At 50.6% G+C, this 21243-nt stretch overlaps 1 protein-coding gene across 1 annotated transcript; it reads right to left on the reverse strand.

Annotated features, from left to right (window-relative positions):
* Positions 1-357: 357 nt before the first annotated feature.
* On the reverse strand, positions 358-15711 carry HRNR (hornerin). The gene is made up of 20 exons (XM_045546501.1): positions 15598-15711; positions 11566-13894; positions 11403-11523; positions 10882-11210; positions 10386-10782; positions 10347-10355; positions 9561-9941; positions 9049-9368; positions 8386-8565; positions 7603-7878; positions 6817-7482; positions 6264-6582; positions 5614-6185; positions 5419-5535; positions 4731-5301; positions 4533-4694; positions 4065-4445; positions 3516-3872; positions 1789-2543; positions 358-1697 (listed from the first exon to the last, which is right to left on the reverse strand). The coding sequence occupies exons 1-20, from the start codon at positions 15709-15711 to the stop codon at positions 358-360; spliced, it is 9696 nt and encodes a 3231-aa protein (XP_045402457.1).
* Positions 15712-21243: the final 5532 nt, after the last annotated feature.

The raw sequence follows: 21243 nt of genomic DNA on the forward strand, positions 1-21243 counted from the left end.
CCTGCCCGTAGCTGGAAGACTGACCTGAACCTGACCCATGTCGGCGGCGGCTAGAAGACGCGCCTGACCCAGACCCATGTTGGCCATAGCCCGAAGAGTGACTTGAGCCGGACTCATGCTGACCATAGCTGGAAGACTGACCTGAGCCAGAGCCATGTCGGCCGCGGCCAGTAGACTGGCCTGAGCTAGACCCATGTTGCCCATAGCTAGAAGACTGACTTGAGCCAGAGCCGTGCTGACCAGAGCTGGAAGAATGACCTGAGCTAGAGGCATGTCTGCCGCTGCCTGAGGACTGCCCTGAGGTCGACCCATGTTGGCCATGGCTGGAGGATCGGTGCTGGCCAGATCCACGGTGACCTAAGCCAGACGACTCTTGTGAGCCAGACTCATGTTGGCCAAAGCCGGAAGACTGACCTGAGCCAGAGCCATGTTGCCCGTAGCCGGAAGAGCGACCTGAGCCAGACTCACCCTGCCCGTAGCTGGAAGACTGACCTGAACCAGACCCGTGTCGGCCGCGGCTAGTAGACTGGCCTGATCCAGACCCATGTTGGCCGTAGCCCGACGAAGACTGACTTGAGCCGGCCTCGTGCTGACCATAGCTGGAAGACTGACCTGAACCAGACCCATGTCGGCCGCGGCTAGTAGACTGTCCTGTCCCGGACCCGTGTCTGCCAGAGCCAGAAGATTGACTGCAACCAGCAGCACCGTGCTGACCGGAGCCGGAAGACTGACTTGAGCTGGATCCATGTTGGCCACCTCTTGATGACTGTCCTGATGTAGAAGAACCATGTTGACCATAGCTGGAGGATTGACCTCTGCCAGACTGATGGTGACTAAAGCCGGAAGACTCCCCAGAGCCAGACTCATGTTGGCCAAAGCCAGAAGACTGAGCTGAGCCCGACCCATGCTGGCCATAGCTGGAAGACTGACCTGACCCAGAGCCATGTCGGCCGCGGCTCGTGGACTGGCCTGACCCAGAACCGTGTCGGCCATGGCCCGAAGACTGACCTGAGCCAGACTCATGCTGACCATAGCTGGAGGACTGACCTGAACCAGACCCATGTCGGCCGCGGCCAGTGGACTGGCCTGACCCAGAGCCGTGTTGGCCATAGCCAGAAGACTGACTTGAGCCAGAGCCATGCTGACCAGAGCTGGAAGAATGACCTGAGCTAGAGGCATGTTGGCCACTGCTTGAGGACTGTCGTGATGTAGACCCACGCTGACCATGGCTGGAGGACCGGTGTTGGCTAGATTCACGGTGACTGAAGCCAGAAGACTCTTCTGAGCCAGACTCATGTTGGCCAAAGCCAGAGGACTGACCCGAGCCAGAGCCATGTTGCCCGTAGCCGGAAGAGTGACCTGAGCCAGACTCACCCTGCCCGTAGCTGGAAGACTGACCTGAACCTGACCCATGTCGGCGGCGGCTAGAAGACGCGCCTGACCCAGACCCATGTTGGCCATAGCCCGAAGAGTGACTTGAGCCGGACTCATGCTGACCATAGCTGGAAGACTGACCTGAGCCAGAGCCATGTCGGCCGCGGCCAGTAGACTGGCCTGAGCTAGACCCATGTTGCCCATAGCTAGAAGACTGACTTGAGCCAGAGCCGTGCTGACCAGAGCTGGAAGAATGACCTGAGCTAGAGGCATGTCTGCCGCTGCCTGAGGACTGCCCTGAGGTCGACCCATGTTGGCCATGGCTGGAGGATCGGTGCTGGCCAGATCCACGGTGACCTAAGCCAGACGACTCTTGTGAGCCAGACTCATGTTGGCCAAAGCCGGAAGACTGACCTGAGCCAGAGCCATGTTGCCCGTAGCCGGAAGAGCGACCTGAGCCAGACTCACCCTGCCCGTAGCTGGAAGACTGACCTGAACCAGACCCGTGTCGGCCGCGGCTAGTAGACTGGCCTGATCCAGACCCATGTTGGCCGTAGCCCGACGAAGACTGACTTGAGCCGGCCTCGTGCTGACCATAGCTGGAAGACTGACCTGAACCAGACCCATGTCGGCCGCGGCTAGTAGACTGTCCTGTCCCGGACCCGTGTCTGCCAGAGCCAGAAGATTGACTGCAACCAGCAGCACCGTGCTGACCGGAGCCGGAAGACTGACTTGAGCTGGATCCATGTTGGCCACCTCTTGATGACTGTCCTGATGTAGAAGAACCATGTTGACCATAGCTGGAGGATTGACCTCTGCCAGACTGATGGTGACTAAAGCCGGAAGACTCCCCAGAGCCAGACTCATGTTGGCCAAAGCCAGAAGACTGAGCTGAGCCCGACCCATGCTGGCCATAGCTGGAAGACTGACCTGACCCAGAGCCATGTCGGCCGCGGCTCGTGGACTGGCCTGACCCAGAACCGTGTCGGCCATGGCCCGAAGACTGACCTGAGCCAGACTCATGCTGACCATAGCTGGAGGACTGACCTGAACCAGACCCATGTCGGCCGCGGCCAGTGGACTGGCCTGACCCAGAGCCGTGTTGGCCATAGCCAGAAGACTGACTTGAGCCAGAGCCATGCTGACCAGAGCTGGAAGAATGACCTGAGCTAGAGGCATGTTGGCCACTGCTTGAGGACTGTCGTGATGTAGACCCACGCTGACCATGGCTGGAGGACCGGTGTTGGCTAGATTCACGGTGACTGAAGCCAGAAGACTCTTCTGAGCCAGACTCATGTTGGCCAAAGCCAGAGGACTGACCCGAGCCAGAGCCATGTTGCCCGTAGCCGGAAGAGTGACCTGAGCCAGACTCACCCTGCCCGTAGCTGGAAGACTGACCTGAACCTGACCCATGTCGGCGGCGGCTAGAAGACGCGCCTGACCCAGACCCATGTTGGCCATAGCCCGAAGAGTGACTTGAGCCGGACTCATGCTGACCATAGCTGGAAGACTGACCTGAGCCAGAGCCATGTCGGCCGCGGCCAGTAGACTGGCCTGAGCTAGACCCATGTTGCCCATAGCTAGAAGACTGACTTGAGCCAGAGCCGTGCTGACCAGAGCTGGAAGAATGACCTGAGCTAGAGGCATGTCTGCCGCTGCCTGAGGACTGCCCTGAGGTCGACCCATGTTGGCCATGGCTGGAGGATCGGTGCTGGCCAGATCCACGGTGACCTAAGCCAGACGACTCTTGTGAGCCAGACTCATGTTGGCCAAAGCCGGAAGACTGACCTGAGCCAGAGCCATGTTGCCCGTAGCCGGAAGAGCGACCTGAGCCAGACTCACCCTGCCCGTAGCTGGAAGACTGACCTGAACCAGACCCGTGTCGGCCGCGGCTAGTAGACTGGCCTGATCCAGACCCATGTTGGCCGTAGCCCGACGAAGACTGACTTGAGCCGGCCTCGTGCTGACCATAGCTGGAAGACTGACCTGAACCAGACCCATGTCGGCCGCGGCTAGTAGACTGTCCTGTCCCAGACCCGTGTCTGCCAGAGCCAGAAGATTGACTGCAACCAGCAGCACCGTGCTGACCGGAGCCGGAAGACTGACTTGAGCTGGATCCATGTTGGCCACCTCTTGATGACTGTCCTGATGTAGAAGAACCATGTTGACCATAGCTGGAGGATTGACCTCTGCCAGACTGATGGTGACTAAAGCCGGAAGACTCCCCAGAGCCAGACTCATGTTGGCCAAAGCCAGAAGACTGAGCTGAGCCCGACCCATGCTGGCCATAGCTGGAAGACTGACCTGACCCAGAGCCATGTCGGCCGCGGCTCGTGGACTGGCCTGACCCAGAACCGTGTCGGCCATGGCCCGAAGACTGACCTGAGCCAGACTCATGCTGACCATAGCTGGAGGACTGACCTGAACCAGACCCATGTCGGCCGCGGCCACTGGACTGGCCTGACCCAGAGCCGTGTTGGCCATAGCCAGAAGACTGACTTGAGCCAGAGCCATGCTGACCAGAGCTGGAAGAATGACCTGAGCTAGAGGCATGTTGGCCACTGCTTGAGGACTGTCGTGATGTAGACCCACGCTGACCATGGCTGGAGGACCGGTGTTGGCTAGATTCACGGTGACTGAAGCCAGAAGACTCTTCTGAGCCAGACTCATGTTGGCCAAAGCCAGAGGACTGACCCGAGCCAGAGCCATGTTGCCCGTAGCCGGAAGAGTGACCTGAGCCAGACTCACCCTGCCCGTAGCTGGAAGACTGACCTGAACCTGACCCATGTCGGCGGCGGCTAGAAGACGCGCCTGACCCAGACCCATGTTGGCCATAGCCCGAAGAGTGACTTGAGCCGGACTCATGCTGACCATAGCTGGAAGACTGACCTGAGCCAGAGCCATGTCGGCCGCGGCCAGTAGACTGGCCTGAGCTAGACCCATGTTGCCCATAGCTAGAAGACTGACTTGAGCCAGAGCCGTGCTGACCAGAGCTGGAAGAATGACCTGAGCTAGAGGCATGTCTGCCGCTGCCTGAGGACTGCCCTGAGGTCGACCCATGTTGGCCATGGCTGGAGGATCGGTGCTGGCCAGATCCACGGTGACCTAAGCCAGACGACTCTTGTGAGCCAGACTCATGTTGGCCAAAGCCGGAAGACTGACCTGAGCCAGAGCCATGTTGCCCGTAGCCGGAAGAGCGACCTGAGCCAGACTCACCCTGCCCGTAGCTGGAAGACTGACCTGAACCAGACCCGTGTCGGCCGCGGCTAGTAGACTGGCCTGATCCAGACCCATGTTGGCCGTAGCCCGACGAAGACTGACTTGAGCCGGCCTCGTGCTGACCATAGCTGGAAGACTGACCTGAACCAGACCCATGTCGGCCGCGGCTAGTAGACTGTCCTGTCCCAGACCCGTGTCTGCCAGAGCCAGAAGATTGACTGCAACCAGCAGCACCGTGCTGACCGGAGCCGGAAGACTGACTTGAGCTGGATCCATGTTGGCCACCTCTTGATGACTGTCCTGATGTAGAAGAACCATGTTGACCATAGCTGGAGGATTGACCTCTGCCAGACTGATGGTGACTAAAGCCGGAAGACTCCCCAGAGCCAGACTCATGTTGGCCAAAGCCAGAAGACTGAGCTGAGCCCGACCCATGCTGGCCATAGCTGGAAGACTGACCTGACCCAGAGCCATGTCGGCCGCGGCTCGTGGACTGGCCTGACCCAGAACCGTGTCGGCCATGGCCCGAAGACTGACCTGAGCCAGACTCATGCTGACCATAGCTGGAGGACTGACCTGAACCAGACCCATGTCGGCCGCGGCCAGTGGACTGGCCTGACCCAGAGCCGTGTTGGCCATAGCCAGAAGACTGACTTGAGCCAGAGCCATGCTGACCAGAGCTGGAAGAATGACCTGAGCTAGAGGCATGTTGGCCACTGCTTGAGGACTGTCGTGATGTAGACCCACGCTGACCATGGCTGGAGGACCGGTGTTGGCTAGATTCACGGTGACTGAAGCCAGAAGACTCTTCTGAGCCAGACTCATGTTGGCCAAAGCCAGAGGACTGACCCGAGCCAGAGCCATGTTGCCCGTAGCCGGAAGAGTGACCTGAGCCAGACTCACCCTGCCCGTAGCTGGAAGACTGACCTGAACCTGACCCATGTCGGCGGCGGCTAGAAGACGCGCCTGACCCAGACCCATGTTGGCCATAGCCCGAAGAGTGACTTGAGCCGGACTCATGCTGACCATAGCTGGAAGACTGACCTGAGCCAGAGCCATGTCGGCCGCGGCCAGTAGACTGGCCTGAGCTAGACCCATGTTGCCCATAGCTAGAAGACTGACTTGAGCCAGAGCCGTGCTGACCAGAGCTGGAAGAATGACCTGAGCTAGAGGCATGTCTGCCGCTGCCTGAGGACTGCCCTGAGGTCGACCCATGTTGGCCATGGCTGGAGGATCGGTGCTGGCCAGATCCACGGTGACCTAAGCCAGACGACTCTTGTGAGCCAGACTCATGTTGGCCAAAGCCGGAAGACTGACCTGAGCCAGAGCCATGTTGCCCGTAGCCGGAAGAGCGACCTGAGCCAGACTCACCCTGCCCGTAGCTGGAAGACTGACCTGAACCAGACCCGTGTCGGCCGCGGCTAGTAGACTGGCCTGATCCAGACCCATGTTGGCCGTAGCCCGACGAAGACTGACTTGAGCCGGCCTCGTGCTGACCATAGCTGGAAGACTGACCTGAACCAGACCCATGTCGGCCGCGGCTAGTAGACTGTCCTGTCCCAGACCCGTGTCTGCCAGAGCCAGAAGATTGACTGCAACCAGCAGCACCGTGCTGACCGGAGCCGGAAGACTGACTTGAGCTGGATCCATGTTGGCCACCTCTTGATGACTGTCCTGATGTAGAAGAACCATGTTGACCATAGCTGGAGGATTGACCTCTGCCAGACTGATGGTGACTAAAGCCGGAAGACTCCCCAGAGCCAGACTCATGTTGGCCAAAGCCAGAAGACTGAGCTGAGCCCGACCCATGCTGGCCATAGCTGGAAGACTGACCTGACCCAGAGCCATGTCGGCCGCGGCTCGTGGACTGGCCTGACCCAGAACCGTGTCGGCCATGGCCCGAAGACTGACCTGAGCCAGACTCATGCTGACCATAGCTGGAGGACTGACCTGAACCAGACCCATGTCGGCCGCGGCCAGTGGACTGGCCTGACCCAGAGCCGTGTTGGCCATAGCCAGAAGACTGACTTGAGCCAGAGCCATGCTGACCAGAGCTGGAAGAATGACCTGAGCTAGAGGCATGTTGGCCACTGCTTGAGGACTGTCGTGATGTAGACCCACGCTGACCATGGCTGGAGGACCGGTGTTGGCTAGATTCACGGTGACTGAAGCCAGAAGACTCTTCTGAGCCAGACTCATGTTGGCCAAAGCCAGAGGACTGACCCGAGCCAGAGCCATGTTGCCCGTAGCCGGAAGAGTGACCTGAGCCAGACTCACCCTGCCCGTAGCTGGAAGACTGACCTGAACCTGACCCATGTCGGCGGCGGCTAGAAGATGCGCCTGACCCAGACCCATGTTGGCCATAGCCCGAAGAGTGACTTGAGCCGGACTCATGCTGACCATAGCTGGAAGACTGACCTGAGCCAGAGCCATGTCGGCCGCGGCCAGTAGACTGGCCTGAGCTAGACCCATGTTGCCCATAGCTAGAAGACTGACTTGAGCCAGAGCCGTGCTGACCAGAGCTGGAAGAATGACCTGAGCTAGAGGCATGTCTGCCGCTGCCTGAGGACTGCCCTGAGGTCGACCCATGTTGGCCATGGCTGGAGGATCGGTGCTGGCCAGATCCACGGTGACCTAAGCCAGACGACTCTTGTGAGCCAGACTCATGTTGGCCAAAGCCGGAAGACTGACCTGAGCCAGAGCCATGTTGCCCGTAGCCGGAAGAGCGACCTGAGCCAGACTCACCCTGCCCGTAGCTGGAAGACTGACCTGAACCAGACCCGTGTCGGCCGCGGCTAGTAGACTGGCCTGATCCAGACCCATGTTGGCCGTAGCCCGACGAAGACTGACTTGAGCCGGCCTCGTGCTGACCATAGCTGGAAGACTGACCTGAACCAGACCCATGTCGGCCGCGGCTAGTAGACTGTCCTGTCCCAGACCCGTGTCTGCCAGAGCCAGAAGATTGACTGCAACCAGCAGCACCGTGCTGACCGGAGCCGGAAGACTGACTTGAGCTGGATCCATGTTGGCCACCTCTTGATGACTGTCCTGATGTAGAAGAACCATGTTGACCATAGCTGGAGGATTGACCTCTGCCAGACTGATGGTGACTAAAGCCGGAAGACTCCCCAGAGCCAGACTCATGTTGGCCAAAGCCAGAAGACTGAGCTGAGCCCGACCCATGCTGGCCATAGCTGGAAGACTGACCTGACCCAGAGCCATGTCGGCCGCGGCTCGTGGACTGGCCTGACCCAGAACCGTGTCGGCCATGGCCCGAAGACTGACCTGAGCCAGACTCATGCTGACCATAGCTGGAGGACTGACCTGAACCAGACCCATGTCGGCCGCGGCCAGTGGACTGGCCTGACCCAGAGCCGTGTTGGCCATAGCCAGAAGACTGACTTGAGCCAGAGCCATGCTGACCAGAGCTGGAAGAATGACCTGAGCTAGAGGCATGTTGGCCACTGCTTGAGGACTGTCGTGATGTAGACCCACGCTGACCATGGCTGGAGGACCGGTGTTGGCTAGATTCACGGTGACTGAAGCCAGAAGACTCTTCTGAGCCAGACTCATGTTGGCCAAAGCCAGAGGACTGACCCGAGCCAGAGCCATGTTGCCCGTAGCCGGAAGAGTGACCTGAGCCAGACTCACCCTGCCCGTAGCTGGAAGACTGACCTGAACCTGACCCATGTCGGCGGCGGCTAGAAGATGCGCCTGACCCAGACCCATGTTGGCCATAGCCCGAAGAGTGACTTGAGCCGGACTCATGCTGACCATAGCTGGAAGACTGACCTGAGCCAGAGCCATGTCGGCCGCGGCCAGTAGACTGGCCTGAGCTAGACCCATGTTGCCCATAGCTAGAAGACTGACTTGAGCCAGAGCCGTGCTGACCAGAGCTGGAAGAATGACCTGAGCTAGAGGCATGTCTGCCGCTGCCTGAGGACTGCCCTGAGGTCGACCCATGTTGGCCATGGCTGGAGGATCGGTGCTGGCCAGATCCACGGTGACCTAAGCCAGACGACTCTTGTGAGCCAGACTCATGTTGGCCAAAGCCGGAAGACTGACCTGAGCCAGAGCCATGTTGCCCGTAGCCGGAAGAGCGACCTGAGCCAGACTCACCCTGCCCGTAGCTGGAAGACTGACCTGAACCAGACCCGTGTCGGCCGCGGCTAGTAGACTGGCCTGATCCAGACCCATGTTGGCCGTAGCCCGACGAAGACTGACTTGAGCCGGCCTCGTGCTGACCATAGCTGGAAGACTGACCTGAACCAGACCCATGTCGGCCGCGGCTAGTAGACTGTCCTGTCCCAGACCCGTGTCTGCCAGAGCCAGAAGATTGACTGCAACCAGCAGCACCGTGCTGACCGGAGCCGGAAGACTGACTTGAGCTGGATCCATGTTGGCCACCTCTTGATGACTGTCCTGATGTAGAAGAACCATGTTGACCATAGCTGGAGGATTGACCTCTGCCAGACTGATGGTGACTAAAGCCGGAAGACTCCCCAGAGCCAGACTCATGTTGGCCAAAGCCAGAAGACTGAGCTGAGCCCGACCCATGCTGGCCATAGCTGGAAGACTGACCTGACCCAGAGCCATGTCGGCCGCGGCTCGTGGACTGGCCTGACCCAGAACCGTGTCGGCCATGGCCCGAAGACTGACCTGAGCCAGACTCATGCTGACCATAGCTGGAGGACTGACCTGAACCAGACCCATGTCGGCCGCGGCCAGTGGACTGGCCTGACCCAGAGCCGTGTTGGCCATAGCCAGAAGACTGACTTGAGCCAGAGCCATGCTGACCAGAGCTGGAAGAATGACCTGAGCTAGAGGCATGTTGGCCACTGCTTGAGGACTGTCGTGATGTAGACCCACGCTGACCATGGCTGGAGGACCGGTGTTGGCTAGATTCACGGTGACTGAAGCCAGAAGACTCTTCTGAGCCAGACTCATGTTGGCCAAAGCCAGAGGACTGACCCGAGCCAGAGCCATGTTGCCCGTAGCCGGAAGAGTGACCTGAGCCAGACTCACCCTGCCCGTAGCTGGAAGACTGACCTGAACCTGACCCATGTCGGCGGCGGCTAGAAGACGCGCCTGACCCAGACCCATGTTGGCCATAGCCCGAAGAGTGACTTGAGCCGGACTCATGCTGACCATAGCTGGAAGACTGACCTGAGCCAGAGCCATGTCGGCCGCGGCCAGTAGACTGGCCTGAGCTAGACCCATGTTGCCCATAGCTAGAAGACTGACTTGAGCCAGAGCCGTGCTGACCAGAGCTGGAAGAATGACCTGAGCTAGAGGCATGTCTGCCGCTGCCTGAGGACTGCCCTGAGGTCGACCCATGTTGGCCATGGCTGGAGGATCGGTGCTGGCCAGATCCACGGTGACCTAAGCCAGACGACTCTTGTGAGCCAGACTCATGTTGGCCAAAGCCGGAAGACTGACCTGAGCCAGAGCCATGTTGCCCGTAGCCGGAAGAGCGACCTGAGCCAGACTCACCCTGCCCGTAGCTGGAAGACTGACCTGAACCAGACCCGTGTCGGCCGCGGCTAGTAGACTGGCCTGATCCAGACCCATGTTGGCCGTAGCCCGACGAAGACTGACTTGAGCCGGCCTCGTGCTGACCATAGCTGGAAGACTGACCTGAACCAGACCCATGTCGGCCGCGGCTAGTAGACTGTCCTGTCCCAGACCCGTGTCTGCCAGAGCCAGAAGATTGACTGCAACCAGCAGCACCGTGCTGACCGGAGCCGGAAGACTGACTTGAGCTGGATCCATGTTGGCCACCTCTTGATGACTGTCCTGATGTAGAAGAACCATGTTGACCATAGCTGGAGGATTGACCTCTGCCAGACTGATGGTGACTAAAGCCGGAAGACTCCCCAGAGCCAGACTCATGTTGGCCAAAGCCAGAAGACTGAGCTGAGCCCGACCCATGCTGGCCATAGCTGGAAGACTGACCTGACCCAGAGCCATGTCGGCCGCGGCTCGTGGACTGGCCTGACCCAGAACCGTGTCGGCCATGGCCCGAAGACTGACCTGAGCCAGACTCATGCTGACCATAGCTGGAGGACTGACCTGAACCAGACCCATGTCGGCCGCGGCCAGTGGACTGGCCTGACCCAGAGCCGTGTTGGCCATAGCCAGAAGACTGACTTGAGCCAGAGCCATGCTGACCAGAGCTGGAAGAATGACCTGAGCTAGAGGCATGTTGGCCACTGCTTGAGGACTGTCGTGATGTAGACCCACGCTGACCATGGCTGGAGGACCGGTGTTGGCTAGATTCACGGTGACTGAAGCCAGAAGACTCTTCTGAGCCAGACTCATGTTGGCCAAAGCCAGAGGACTGACCCGAGCCAGAGCCATGTTGCCCGTAGCCGGAAGAGTGACCTGAGCCAGACTCACCCTGCCCGTAGCTGGAAGACTGACCTGAACCTGACCCATGTCGGCGGCGGCTAGAAGACGCGCCTGACCCAGACCCATGTTGGCCATAGCCCGAAGAGTGACTTGAGCCGGACTCATGCTGACCATAGCTGGAAGACTGACCTGAGCCAGAGCCATGTCGGCCGCGGCCAGTAGACTGGCCTGAGCTAGACCCATGTTGCCCATAGCTAGAAGACTGACTTGAGCCAGAGCCGTGCTGACCAGAGCTGGAAGAATGACCTGAGCTAGAGGCATGTCTGCCGCTGCCTGAGGACTGCCCTGAGGTCGACCCATGTTGGCCATGGCTGGAGGATCGGTGCTGGCCAGATCCACGGTGACCTAAGCCAGACGACTCTTGTGAGCCAGACTCATGTTGGCCAAAGCCGGAAGACTGACCTGAGCCAGAGCCATGTTGCCCGTAGCCGGAAGAGCGACCTGAGCCAGACTCACCCTGCCCGTAGCTGGAAGACTGACCTGAACCAGACCCGTGTCGGCCGCGGCTAGTAGACTGGCCTGATCCAGACCCATGTTGGCCGTAGCCCGACGAAGACTGACTTGAGCCGGCCTCGTGCTGACCATAGCTGGAAGACTGACCTGAACCAGACCCATGTCGGCCGCGGCTAGTAGACTGTCCTGTCCCAGACCCGTGTCTGCCAGAGCCAGAAGATTGACTGCAACCAGCAGCACCGTGCTGACTGGAGCCAGAAGACTGACTTGAGCTGGATCCATGTTGGCCACCTCTTGATGACTGTCCTGATGTAGAAGAACCATGTTGACCATAGCTGGAGGATTGACCTCTGCCAGACTGATGGTGACTAAAGCCGGAAGACTCCCCAGAGCCAGACTCATGTTGGCCAAAGCCAGAAGACTGAGCTGAGCCCGACCCATGCTGGCCATAGCTGGAAGACTGACCTGACCCAGAGCCATGTCGGCCGCGGCTCGTGGACTGGCCTGACCCAGAACCGTGTCGGCCATGGCCCGAAGACTGACCTGAGCCAGACTCATGCTGACCATAGCTGGAGGACTGACCTGAACCAGACCCATGTCGGCCGCGGCCAGTGGACTGGCCTGACCCAGAGCCGTGTTGGCCATAGCCAGAAGACTGACTTGAGCCAGAGCCATGCTGACCAGAGCTGGAAGAATGACCTGAGCTAGAGGCATGTTGGCCACTGCTTGAGGACTGTCGTGATGTAGACCCACGCTGACCATGGCTGGAGGACCGGTGTTGGCTAGATTCACGGTGACTGAAGCCAGAAGACTCTTCTGAGCCAGACTCATGTTGCCCAAAGCCTGAAGAGTCATCTGAGCTAGAGCTGTGCTGCTCTTGGTTGTTAAAATTACGTGAGTAACAGTCATTGTGGTTGTATCCAGATGAGTGACTGGTTGAAGATGCAGATCTGCTTCGTTTAGTAGAGTTTGTTGTCCCAGAGGTTTGTCTTCCATATTGAAAGTTTTTATTAGAAGGGATATCACGGTTATGACTCGTGGCGGAGTCACTTGAACTGTGTCTATATTGTCCGTACTTTGATGAGTGTCCTCTCCTTGAATCATGTTTATCTTCATTAGAATGTTGATGTGTATCATGTTCATCCTGGCCATATTTTGAGAATTGATGTAACTCATTTTCTTCCTGATTTTCTGACTGATGAGTAGAAATTCTGGTATGTTTTCTCTGGCTGGATGATGGATAGGAACTTGATGATTTTTTGACATTTCTTCTGTACTGGCCTGAATCAGACCCATACTCTTCATCACTTGAATACCAGTTTTGTTCTGAATCACGTTTTTGTCTTCGACTATATCCTGGTTGACCCCTTGAGCTGGATCTTTGTTGCCTGTGGGTGGAAAAACGAGTAGAGCTGAATTCTTGTTTTCTCTGTTGTGATGTCTTAGGGAAATGTGACTCATATTGTTCCAAACGTGATGACTTGCTTGAGCCACAGCCATGTTTTTCTTTTTCCGAATTCCCTGTGTGACCACTTAAGCTTGATCCATGTGTTGTTTGATGAGAGTAGCGGTCTGAGCTTGACCTATGTTTTCCATCACTGGAGGAGTCACTTGAAGTAGACGAATATACTTCTTCATAGTTTTCTGATTGAGTTCCAGCATTTGGTTCATGCCATCTCTTTTGAGAGGGCTGCCCTGAGCCAGACTTACGACCAGAACAACTGAGTTCCTTGGCATTTGACCAGTGTTCTTCTCCTCCGTAATTCCTAGATTTGAATATATGATGCTGCTTAGCATGGTACTGGCATGATTTCTTCTCATGTAGTCTATTAGCTAAGGATTCACTTGAGTCAGGCCAGTATTGGTCATAACGGAAAGACTGATCCTCTGAGTGGCTTATGTCTCCTTGTTCTCCACAACTGTCTGACCAATTTTGTGAGTATGGTATTTTTCTATAGTTACTTGAATGAGCATAACCACTTTCTTCATTCCCAGACCTTTCTTGCTGATGAGAGTCATGTTTGTTTTTCTCACTACCCTTGAAATGGGTTAAAGTTGACTTTGTTCTTTCCCCTGAGCTTTGCCTGTGCCCAGAGCTAGATAATTCTCCTTGATGTTGCAGTATTCTAGGCCTGTGTTTAATGCTTCCTCTGGAGTCCCCAGAGTAGGCTTCATTCTCTCCTGTACTCCACCTTGAATGACTGGAAGAGGATTCTTGCCTTTTGTCCTCTTCTGTTTCACTTTGTTCCTCTTGGTGCTGGTGACTGTGATCTCTCTGCTTTGACCCCGAAGCTTGGCAGTAATCTTTGCCAGTGATTTTATTACAAGTCTGAGCCAGCTTAAATATCATCAGAAGATACTCAGTAAAATCCACTTTCTTGTGGTCTGTATCCAGACTTTGCATGATGACATCCACAGTGTCTGGATCATCTGAATTCTGTACAGGAACAAGGTACAAAGGGAAGCTCTGTTATTGTGGACCATATACCCAGCTAACCAATTGAAGGAAAGCTGTGGAAATGTGAATGTTTGGCTTATATATGTGGAGCTGAACTACATAGTTGTTTAGACTGGATTGCACTATCCTGAGCAGAAAAAGAGTAAGGAATATATGATGAATGATGCAGTGAGAAATAGCAGGAAGGGGATGCCATTGGAAGATGAAAGGTAACAAGAGGACTGATTGTTTTTGGTAAAGAATGGGTCAAATATGAATGATTAGCTAATTTATAAATAATAATTTTGTATATCTGCATTAATTATATATGACCTTATTTGTCCAATTTTATAAATAAGGTAATTAATTTACTCATTTCACAAAGGTTTATTATGCTACTGTCTGCCTAGCATTGTGTTATATGAGAGTATAAATAGTGAACAAGATTAGTTCCTGAAAAAATGGAACTTTAAAGTTTAGTGGGTCATATATACAAACTTAAAATTATAATTTATTATGATAAGGTTTCTGTGAGAGTACATTAATGAGGAACTGTTGTGGGGCCCAAGAAATGTTAATGAGAGAAAGTGATGCCTTTTGATAGATGGGTTAGAATTAGCCAAATGAAGGTGTAAGAAGGGAAGGAGAAGGGGCAAAAGATTGTTCCAGGCAGAGGGAATGACATGAATCAAGGGCTAGAGGTGAGAGAAAACACAGAACATTCAGGGAACTGAAAGACAGTCAGGTTTGCTAGATTTAAAGTTTGAGGAATCAAGAAATGTAACTAGAGAGATATATAGGGACTAGGTTATGACTTTTAAGTCATGTAAAGGAACTTTGTATTTTATTTTAAGAGCATTTGGGAGCTGTTGAAGGATTTTGAGATGAGGAGTGAAATAATTAGATTTTCATCTAATGCTGATATTAGAAGTAGGAGACGGCCTGAACCAGAGTACTAACAATAGTGATGAAGAAAAATGGGCTATTATGAGAAACTATTGAAGAGTTAGATGGAAGTTGGAAGATGGTGGTGCCTGGTGCCTGCTGAGAGAGAGGAAATCAAGAATGGTACCAGGTTTCTGCCTTGGGCAAAAAGAAGAAGGAATGAATTTAGAGGGGAAAATGATGAGATTCATATCTGACACACTGAATTTAAGACATCCCTTGAAATCCAAATAACAATATTTAGTAGGCAGTTGAATTTGAGGAATTGAAGCTGAAGTATCTGATCTAAGGTCCAAATTTATTTCTAGAGCTGACAATGTTAAAGTGGTAGTAACTCTTTTTGGTGATTTAAGGTAAGTGCTGATTTCCTGAACTCAGAAGCCTTTTAGCACCAGAATCTTAGAAATGGGGAATCTTAGATTGAAGAAAGAGAAAGAAAGGGAAGAAAATACATTTCATCTACTTTGCTGTTTTTCTGAAGACCATCTCATTTTCTGTTCCATAGGGAATTAGTCACATAGATAGGACATTATTCAATCTCTGGGTTTTGTCTGTTGTTTAGTCGGATCACCTCCCTTGGTTATGTTATGGAAACCATTATGGTTCAACTTTTGATCTTATCTCAAACCTTTACCAAGCCCTGTTCTCTATCACCAAGTAGGGAGAGTCCTCTAGGATGTTTCACATATGTGAACAAAAAGGTAGGAAGGTGAAGAAGAGAATTGCTACAGAATTCAGTTTTGGCATGGAGTTCTTACCTTTAGTATCTGATGAAACTCATTTTCCAAAAGTTCTTTTAGCTCTGCCTTGTTCAACATATCACACTCCTCATGCTGGATGGCATATTGGTAGAAAACATCATTGACAGTCATGATGCTTTTTAGGAGTTGAGGCATCTTTTTGTAAATTTAAGTTAAACCTAAAGGGGAGAAAAAGAGAGACATACCTCTTATTATTCTTTTTTCTTGCTTAAACACATAAACAGGTCCAATTATTTGTAATAATTGTTCAGAATTAGTCAGGCATGATTAAATTCATTCTCTTGTAATCAGGAACCAATCCAGAGTTGAATGACTTGTTCAAACCATGTAGCAAGAGAGTGATGAAATTAGGAACAGAATCCATATCTCTCATTTCTATTCCTGTATGAATATAGGACCAATGACTTTCTGTTTATGGCTCCCTGAGTGTCCCAGGGATAATTTTATGAGGTTTGTTCTGGACCTGTAGAAGTCCTAACTAAGTGTGTCAATCCATTTGTTTCCTGTTTCTCTGTAGGTCCCAACCATTACACTGTGGGAGCCAAGCTCATTACCTACATGGCATGCCTGACTCTAAATAAGGAGCACCAGTGGCTAAACTGGACCCTCAAGAATTCTAGGTCAGAGAAAATAGACAAAGTGAGCAACACCAATCATATTCCTAGGTGATATGAAGCTGGGGGGAACTGCTATCAGATTCAGCTTCTGTTTTCATTATCCAAGTGGGAACTGACCCTCAGGCCTTGCTTGTTATAAAACAGAGAGAAAAAGCTCAGCAGTAAAGAAGGCTACCTGCCTATGGATAATTAGGTCTCCATGATTTTGAGGAAATGATCCCAAATAAAGGAGATAATATATACAGTCCCAGTCATTGCTTCATTTTATTTTTCAGTAAAGTTAAACTTATACCAGAGTTCTCCAGAGTAAACTAAAAAGAAGCCTGGTATCCAGTGCCTCTTTGCCATAGAATGCGTTCTGGACTTTCATAATTTATGGCCCTAAGTACCCATGAGCAGGGCTGAATTGCTCACTTACCTAGTTCACAAGAGGAACAAGTAGGATGGAGACTGAAGCAGCTTACAGGGTGCTGGTAGTTGGGACTAGTGGCCTTTTTATAGAAGGAATAATGGTCCATCTTAGGGAGGGGCTGCTCTCTTTAAGATGTCCTAAATCACTCCTGAACAAGTCTATCTGCACCTTCATCTCCACCTCCCAAGTGTTTACCTTCTTTCTCACTTCCTTACATGTTCACCTGAGATTGCATGAGCACTTCCCAAATCTGGGCTAGTGCAGCCCCACCTGCAAAGCCTCAGGACACTGCAGAAAGGCCTCTTTGTGTATTCACCAATCTCTCTAGTACAATGCATTGACAACAAATTGTGCGGACTTTAACAGAAGTTGAATAGAGTGTATGTGGGGACATCAGGGCCCAAATGTCAAAGAATCATGGAAATTTATGTTTAAAAGGAACATTAAAGGTCATCTAATCAAACTTTCCCATTCTAAGCTAAATTTTGTTAAATGAGATTCTAGTCAAGGTGTCATCTGTGATATTATTATTACCTTTTGGAATGGATAATGGCTTCAAAGGCCCTCTTTTCATCTCTTTACCTAACTCAATTTACCAGACGTTAGTGGCCATTCATCAGTGAAGCTTTCATTTCAACCAACTTATAACCTTAGGAAGAAATATACACTCTTTAGCATGGTATCCAAGGTTCCCTGTGATCTGGGCTGTGGCTTTTCTCCAGCTCCATTTCTTCTCTCTGTATTCCCCTTTGTGCTCTACTAGTAATTAACTACTTTAGCCTTCCTAAATATGCCATGCTATTTCATATTTTTTCTTCAAATATCTTTCCTCATTATCTGTCTAGTGAACTCCTATTTATTCCTCAAAATTCACTTTAGCCTTCCCATAGGAAATCTTTCCTGAATTACTCAAGAGATTTGTAATTATGTACCTTGTTCATATTTATTATCAACCACAATTTATTGTAATCTTTAAAAATTGTTTTACTATGCAATTAATGTTTAATATAACATAAAAATTAGAAAATATTGATAAGCTCAGAAAAGAAAATCAAATGCCTGTAAACCCACTAGCTAGAAATAGCTACTGTTATTTATTTACTATATATCCTTTCCTTTGACACACACACACACACACACACACACACACACACGTACATATATATTTGTCTGTGTGCTTATATCATTTTTAGACTATGAGCTGCTTGAGAATACAGAATGGGTATTATTTATCCCTATGTCATTTGGAGACCCAGTATATTGCATAAAGGTCTGCAATAAATGTTTGTCAGTTTGAACTGAATTGAAAGAGGAGCAAAGGTCAAGACTGCAGTCCTCTGCATTGTCCAACTTCCACTTTTTTATAGTAGGACGAGGGTCTACCTTCTCTCTTGCCATCTTCACCTCAGAGGACATGATTTTACACAAATGTAAACTGAATCTTAGTATTAGGAGTTAATGAGTGGCTTTCTACTTGTTCCTGAGGACCTTGCTCTGCATTGCATCCATTTTGAATGTCTAACACAAGATTCATCGAAGGTGTGTGAAGTTACATAGACTTAAAACTTGTGCAATATGGTCATCAGGATTTGAGAAGGTGTGGTAGCAACTATTGGCAAATGATAAATTACATGATTCCAAATTCAACTATTGTTAGGCTATGTGCTTTCTTCTAAGAATTGCCCAGAGGGCTGCAGAGTCAGTATCCATTCATGGCTGTGTTTCCTCCAGATGCCTGATTGGGCCAGGTTTTTCATGCTTCATCAAAGCAGTGACCCTTTTAAAGGTGTGACAGAGGTTGTGGGAGTAAAGGGGAGGTGGAATTTGCTGAGTGAAGATCAATTTCCTGCAGGAGCCTGTTGTCACAAAAGGAGGAAAGGGAGATGAAGACTATTCTAGTGAATATGCTCTTGGGGCCAGTGTTCTCCTAAACTAGGGGTCAGCAAACTTTTTATGTAAAGGCCCAGACAGTAATCATTATAGGCTTTGCAGGCCAGATGGTCTTTGTTGCAACTACTCAACTTGGCTGTCATAGCAGGAAAACAGTTATAGATGATATATAAACAAATGAACATGGTTATGTTTCAGTAAAACTTATTTATCTGTACTTTTCTTTGAATTTCATATAACTTCACATGTCATAATGGTTTTTCAAACACTTACAAATATAGAAAACACTCTTAGCTTGTGAGCCATATAAAGATTGGTGATGAGTTTGATATGGCCTGTGGGCTATAGTTTATCACTCCTTGCTCCTCTTCTCTATTTCCTTGTCAGGAAGATTTTCCAGGAGAGGAGAATCTGAGAGAGAAAAGAAGAGCTGAAAAGTGTGGGACATCAGAACCACTAAGTCTTGTAAGAGGGAAAAGTACACGTGTTTGTGAATGTTGGCATATGTAGGGTGGTAAGGAAAGGAAAAAGAACAAGGGAACTTGGGTGCTTGTAAAAGGGAGATAAATTTTGATTTGATGTAGGGAGGAAATTTTTAAGATCTGCATTGACTGAAAATGCAATGAAGTCTTTGTGAAGAAATTAAATTTATTGTCTAGGGATATACGGGGATTTCCATGTATTGCGTAAACAGGTTTTTTGCTATTTTTTAAAAACAATCCTTTCAGTGCTCTATTTTCTGAATATGCTCACCAATCATGATTTTGTTCAGCTTTATTTCCTGTTTTGTATCATGAAAACAAGAGTCATATTGAATATGCATTTTGGCTTCTTCTATTCTTATGAGAATTAATTATGTAAGAGTTGGACTAGATTATCACAAAAATCCTTTCCAAAACTGAGAATCATGATTTTTCCAGAGCATGTGTGTGCCACAGTAACAGGGTTAGGCATGAAGATTCCTTCATCATACGTTTTTACTTAGTGGTTTTCCCCCTTGGAGTCGATAGCCTTCAGGAGAAAATCTTTCTTATGTGGTATGAGACATGTTCTAGGTTTTTGAGTGTCTCTCTCTATGTGTTGGCAGAAGAAAGGAAATTACATTCTCTTTTATGCCAAGCACAGTTTTCTGTGAGGATCATTTCATTAATCCTTACAACAACCCTATGATGTAGATATTAAACCTCCATTTTGTAGATGGGAAAACCGAGGCTCAGAGAAAATATGTAATTTGTTTCAAGTCACTTAGTTATGAAGTGGAGAAGACAAGATTTAAACTCAAATCTACTTAGCCAAGGAGTAAGGCAACTATTCATATCTTGGAAAAGGTAGAATTTTTGAGATAGTTCTTGAGGAATGGAGTGTTTCACCTAGGGGGAAAACAACAACAACAACAACAACAACAACAAAATCAAACCAAACAAACTAACTGGGGAAGATAAACAGTGAAGTTATCATACCATCTTATCACTCACTTTTTCTTGCCTGTCTGGAAGGCAGAGTAATATGCCTATAGCACCACCTGTTGGGTCATAGGGAAATTCTGGAGAAAATCCTTTCCTCCTTGCCCTTTGGTCCTTTCCCCTTACCTCTTCCGTGTAATTTCTGACAGTTCTTTGTAGCTTAGTCTCTGTGAATGAGGAGACTATGTAAAAATTAGGGATATATATCAGCAAATGTTGATGGTCATGATTTCGGGGTAAATGGAATCAAAAGAAGTTAGCTGTAATATGAAACTGGTCAACAAATGCTTTTCTCACCATCCTCCTTCCTAGGTACATGAGTCCCTTTTTCTCTTATCTCAAAAAAATGAAAAATGGATCTGATATAATCTTACAGCTTAGTGTGTAAAATTATTCTTTTGGGCATGAGGCAGGCACGGTGACATATCTTTCAACTTCAGACTGGGGCTCTGGAATATACTCCTCTTCAGGACTGATCTTCCTATTAAGTTGTTTCTTTCACTCCTCTTAATATTCTCTCTTTTCTCCACCAAGACCCCCAAAATGCCACAGATCATGGGAATCCAGAGCTCATTGTTACTTGTATCCTTTTATTTATTCTGTCAATATCTCTCTCTAGTATATCTCTGTCTTCTTACCTTGATATCTAATGCTCTTAGTGGTGTGGCCATTCATAACCTATATCCCTTAGATTCTACTACCTGAGGCTTTCAGCTTGTAGGCCTGGTCCATCAAAGTGGGCAGATGAAGGAGAGTAACTGGAAGTGATGCTGGTGGATGCTTTATGTGTTATGAGGTGGTACCAAAAACCCTGATAGCAAGGGTGACATCAGAGGGGACTTCAGAACTGCAGATATGGGACGGGAAAAGCCAAGATATAAGGACTTTGGTTGTTGGAAATCAATTCCAGAATAACATTTGTTTTGTGTGTGTGTGTGTGTGTATGAGAGAGAGAGAGAGAGAGAGAGAGAGAGAGAGAAAGAGAGAGAGAGAGAGAGAGAGAGAGAGAGATGTTCTTCAGTATGAATGCAATGACTATCAAACTGATCAGCCCTCTGCTTCCTCTCTGACTCCTCTCCTACAACTCTTCTCCTCATACACTCTACTGAGACCATACTGGCTTCCTTATTATTCTCTAAAACTTCCCAGAATACTTCTTTAGGAATTTTTTCCAGGAATGTCCTTCTTCCAGATAGCCATTTGGTTATATGCCTTATCCCCTTCAAGTCTTTGCTCAAATATAACCTTCTTAATCAAGCCT

This window comes from Lemur catta, chromosome 3, assembly GCF_020740605.2.
Source record: "Lemur catta isolate mLemCat1 chromosome 3, mLemCat1.pri, whole genome shotgun sequence".
NCBI lineage: Eukaryota > Metazoa > Chordata > Mammalia > Primates > Lemuridae > Lemur > Lemur catta.

Excerpts from the sequence above, each read along its gene's own strand:
- HRNR (XM_045546501.1), bottom strand. The coding sequence starts at position 15,711 with ATGACTGTCAATGATGTTTTCTACCAATATGCCATCCAGCATGAGGAG. Across the intron at positions 11,524-11,565 it reads TCAGCACGAGGCCGGCTCAA|GCCAGTCTACTAGCCGCGGC; the intron begins GTCAGTCTTCGT and ends GGTCTGGATCAG. Across the intron at positions 7,879-8,385 it reads CCGACATGGCTCTGGCTCAG|GTCAGTCTTCGGGCCATGGC; the intron begins GTCAGTCTTCCA and ends AGTCTGGCTCAG.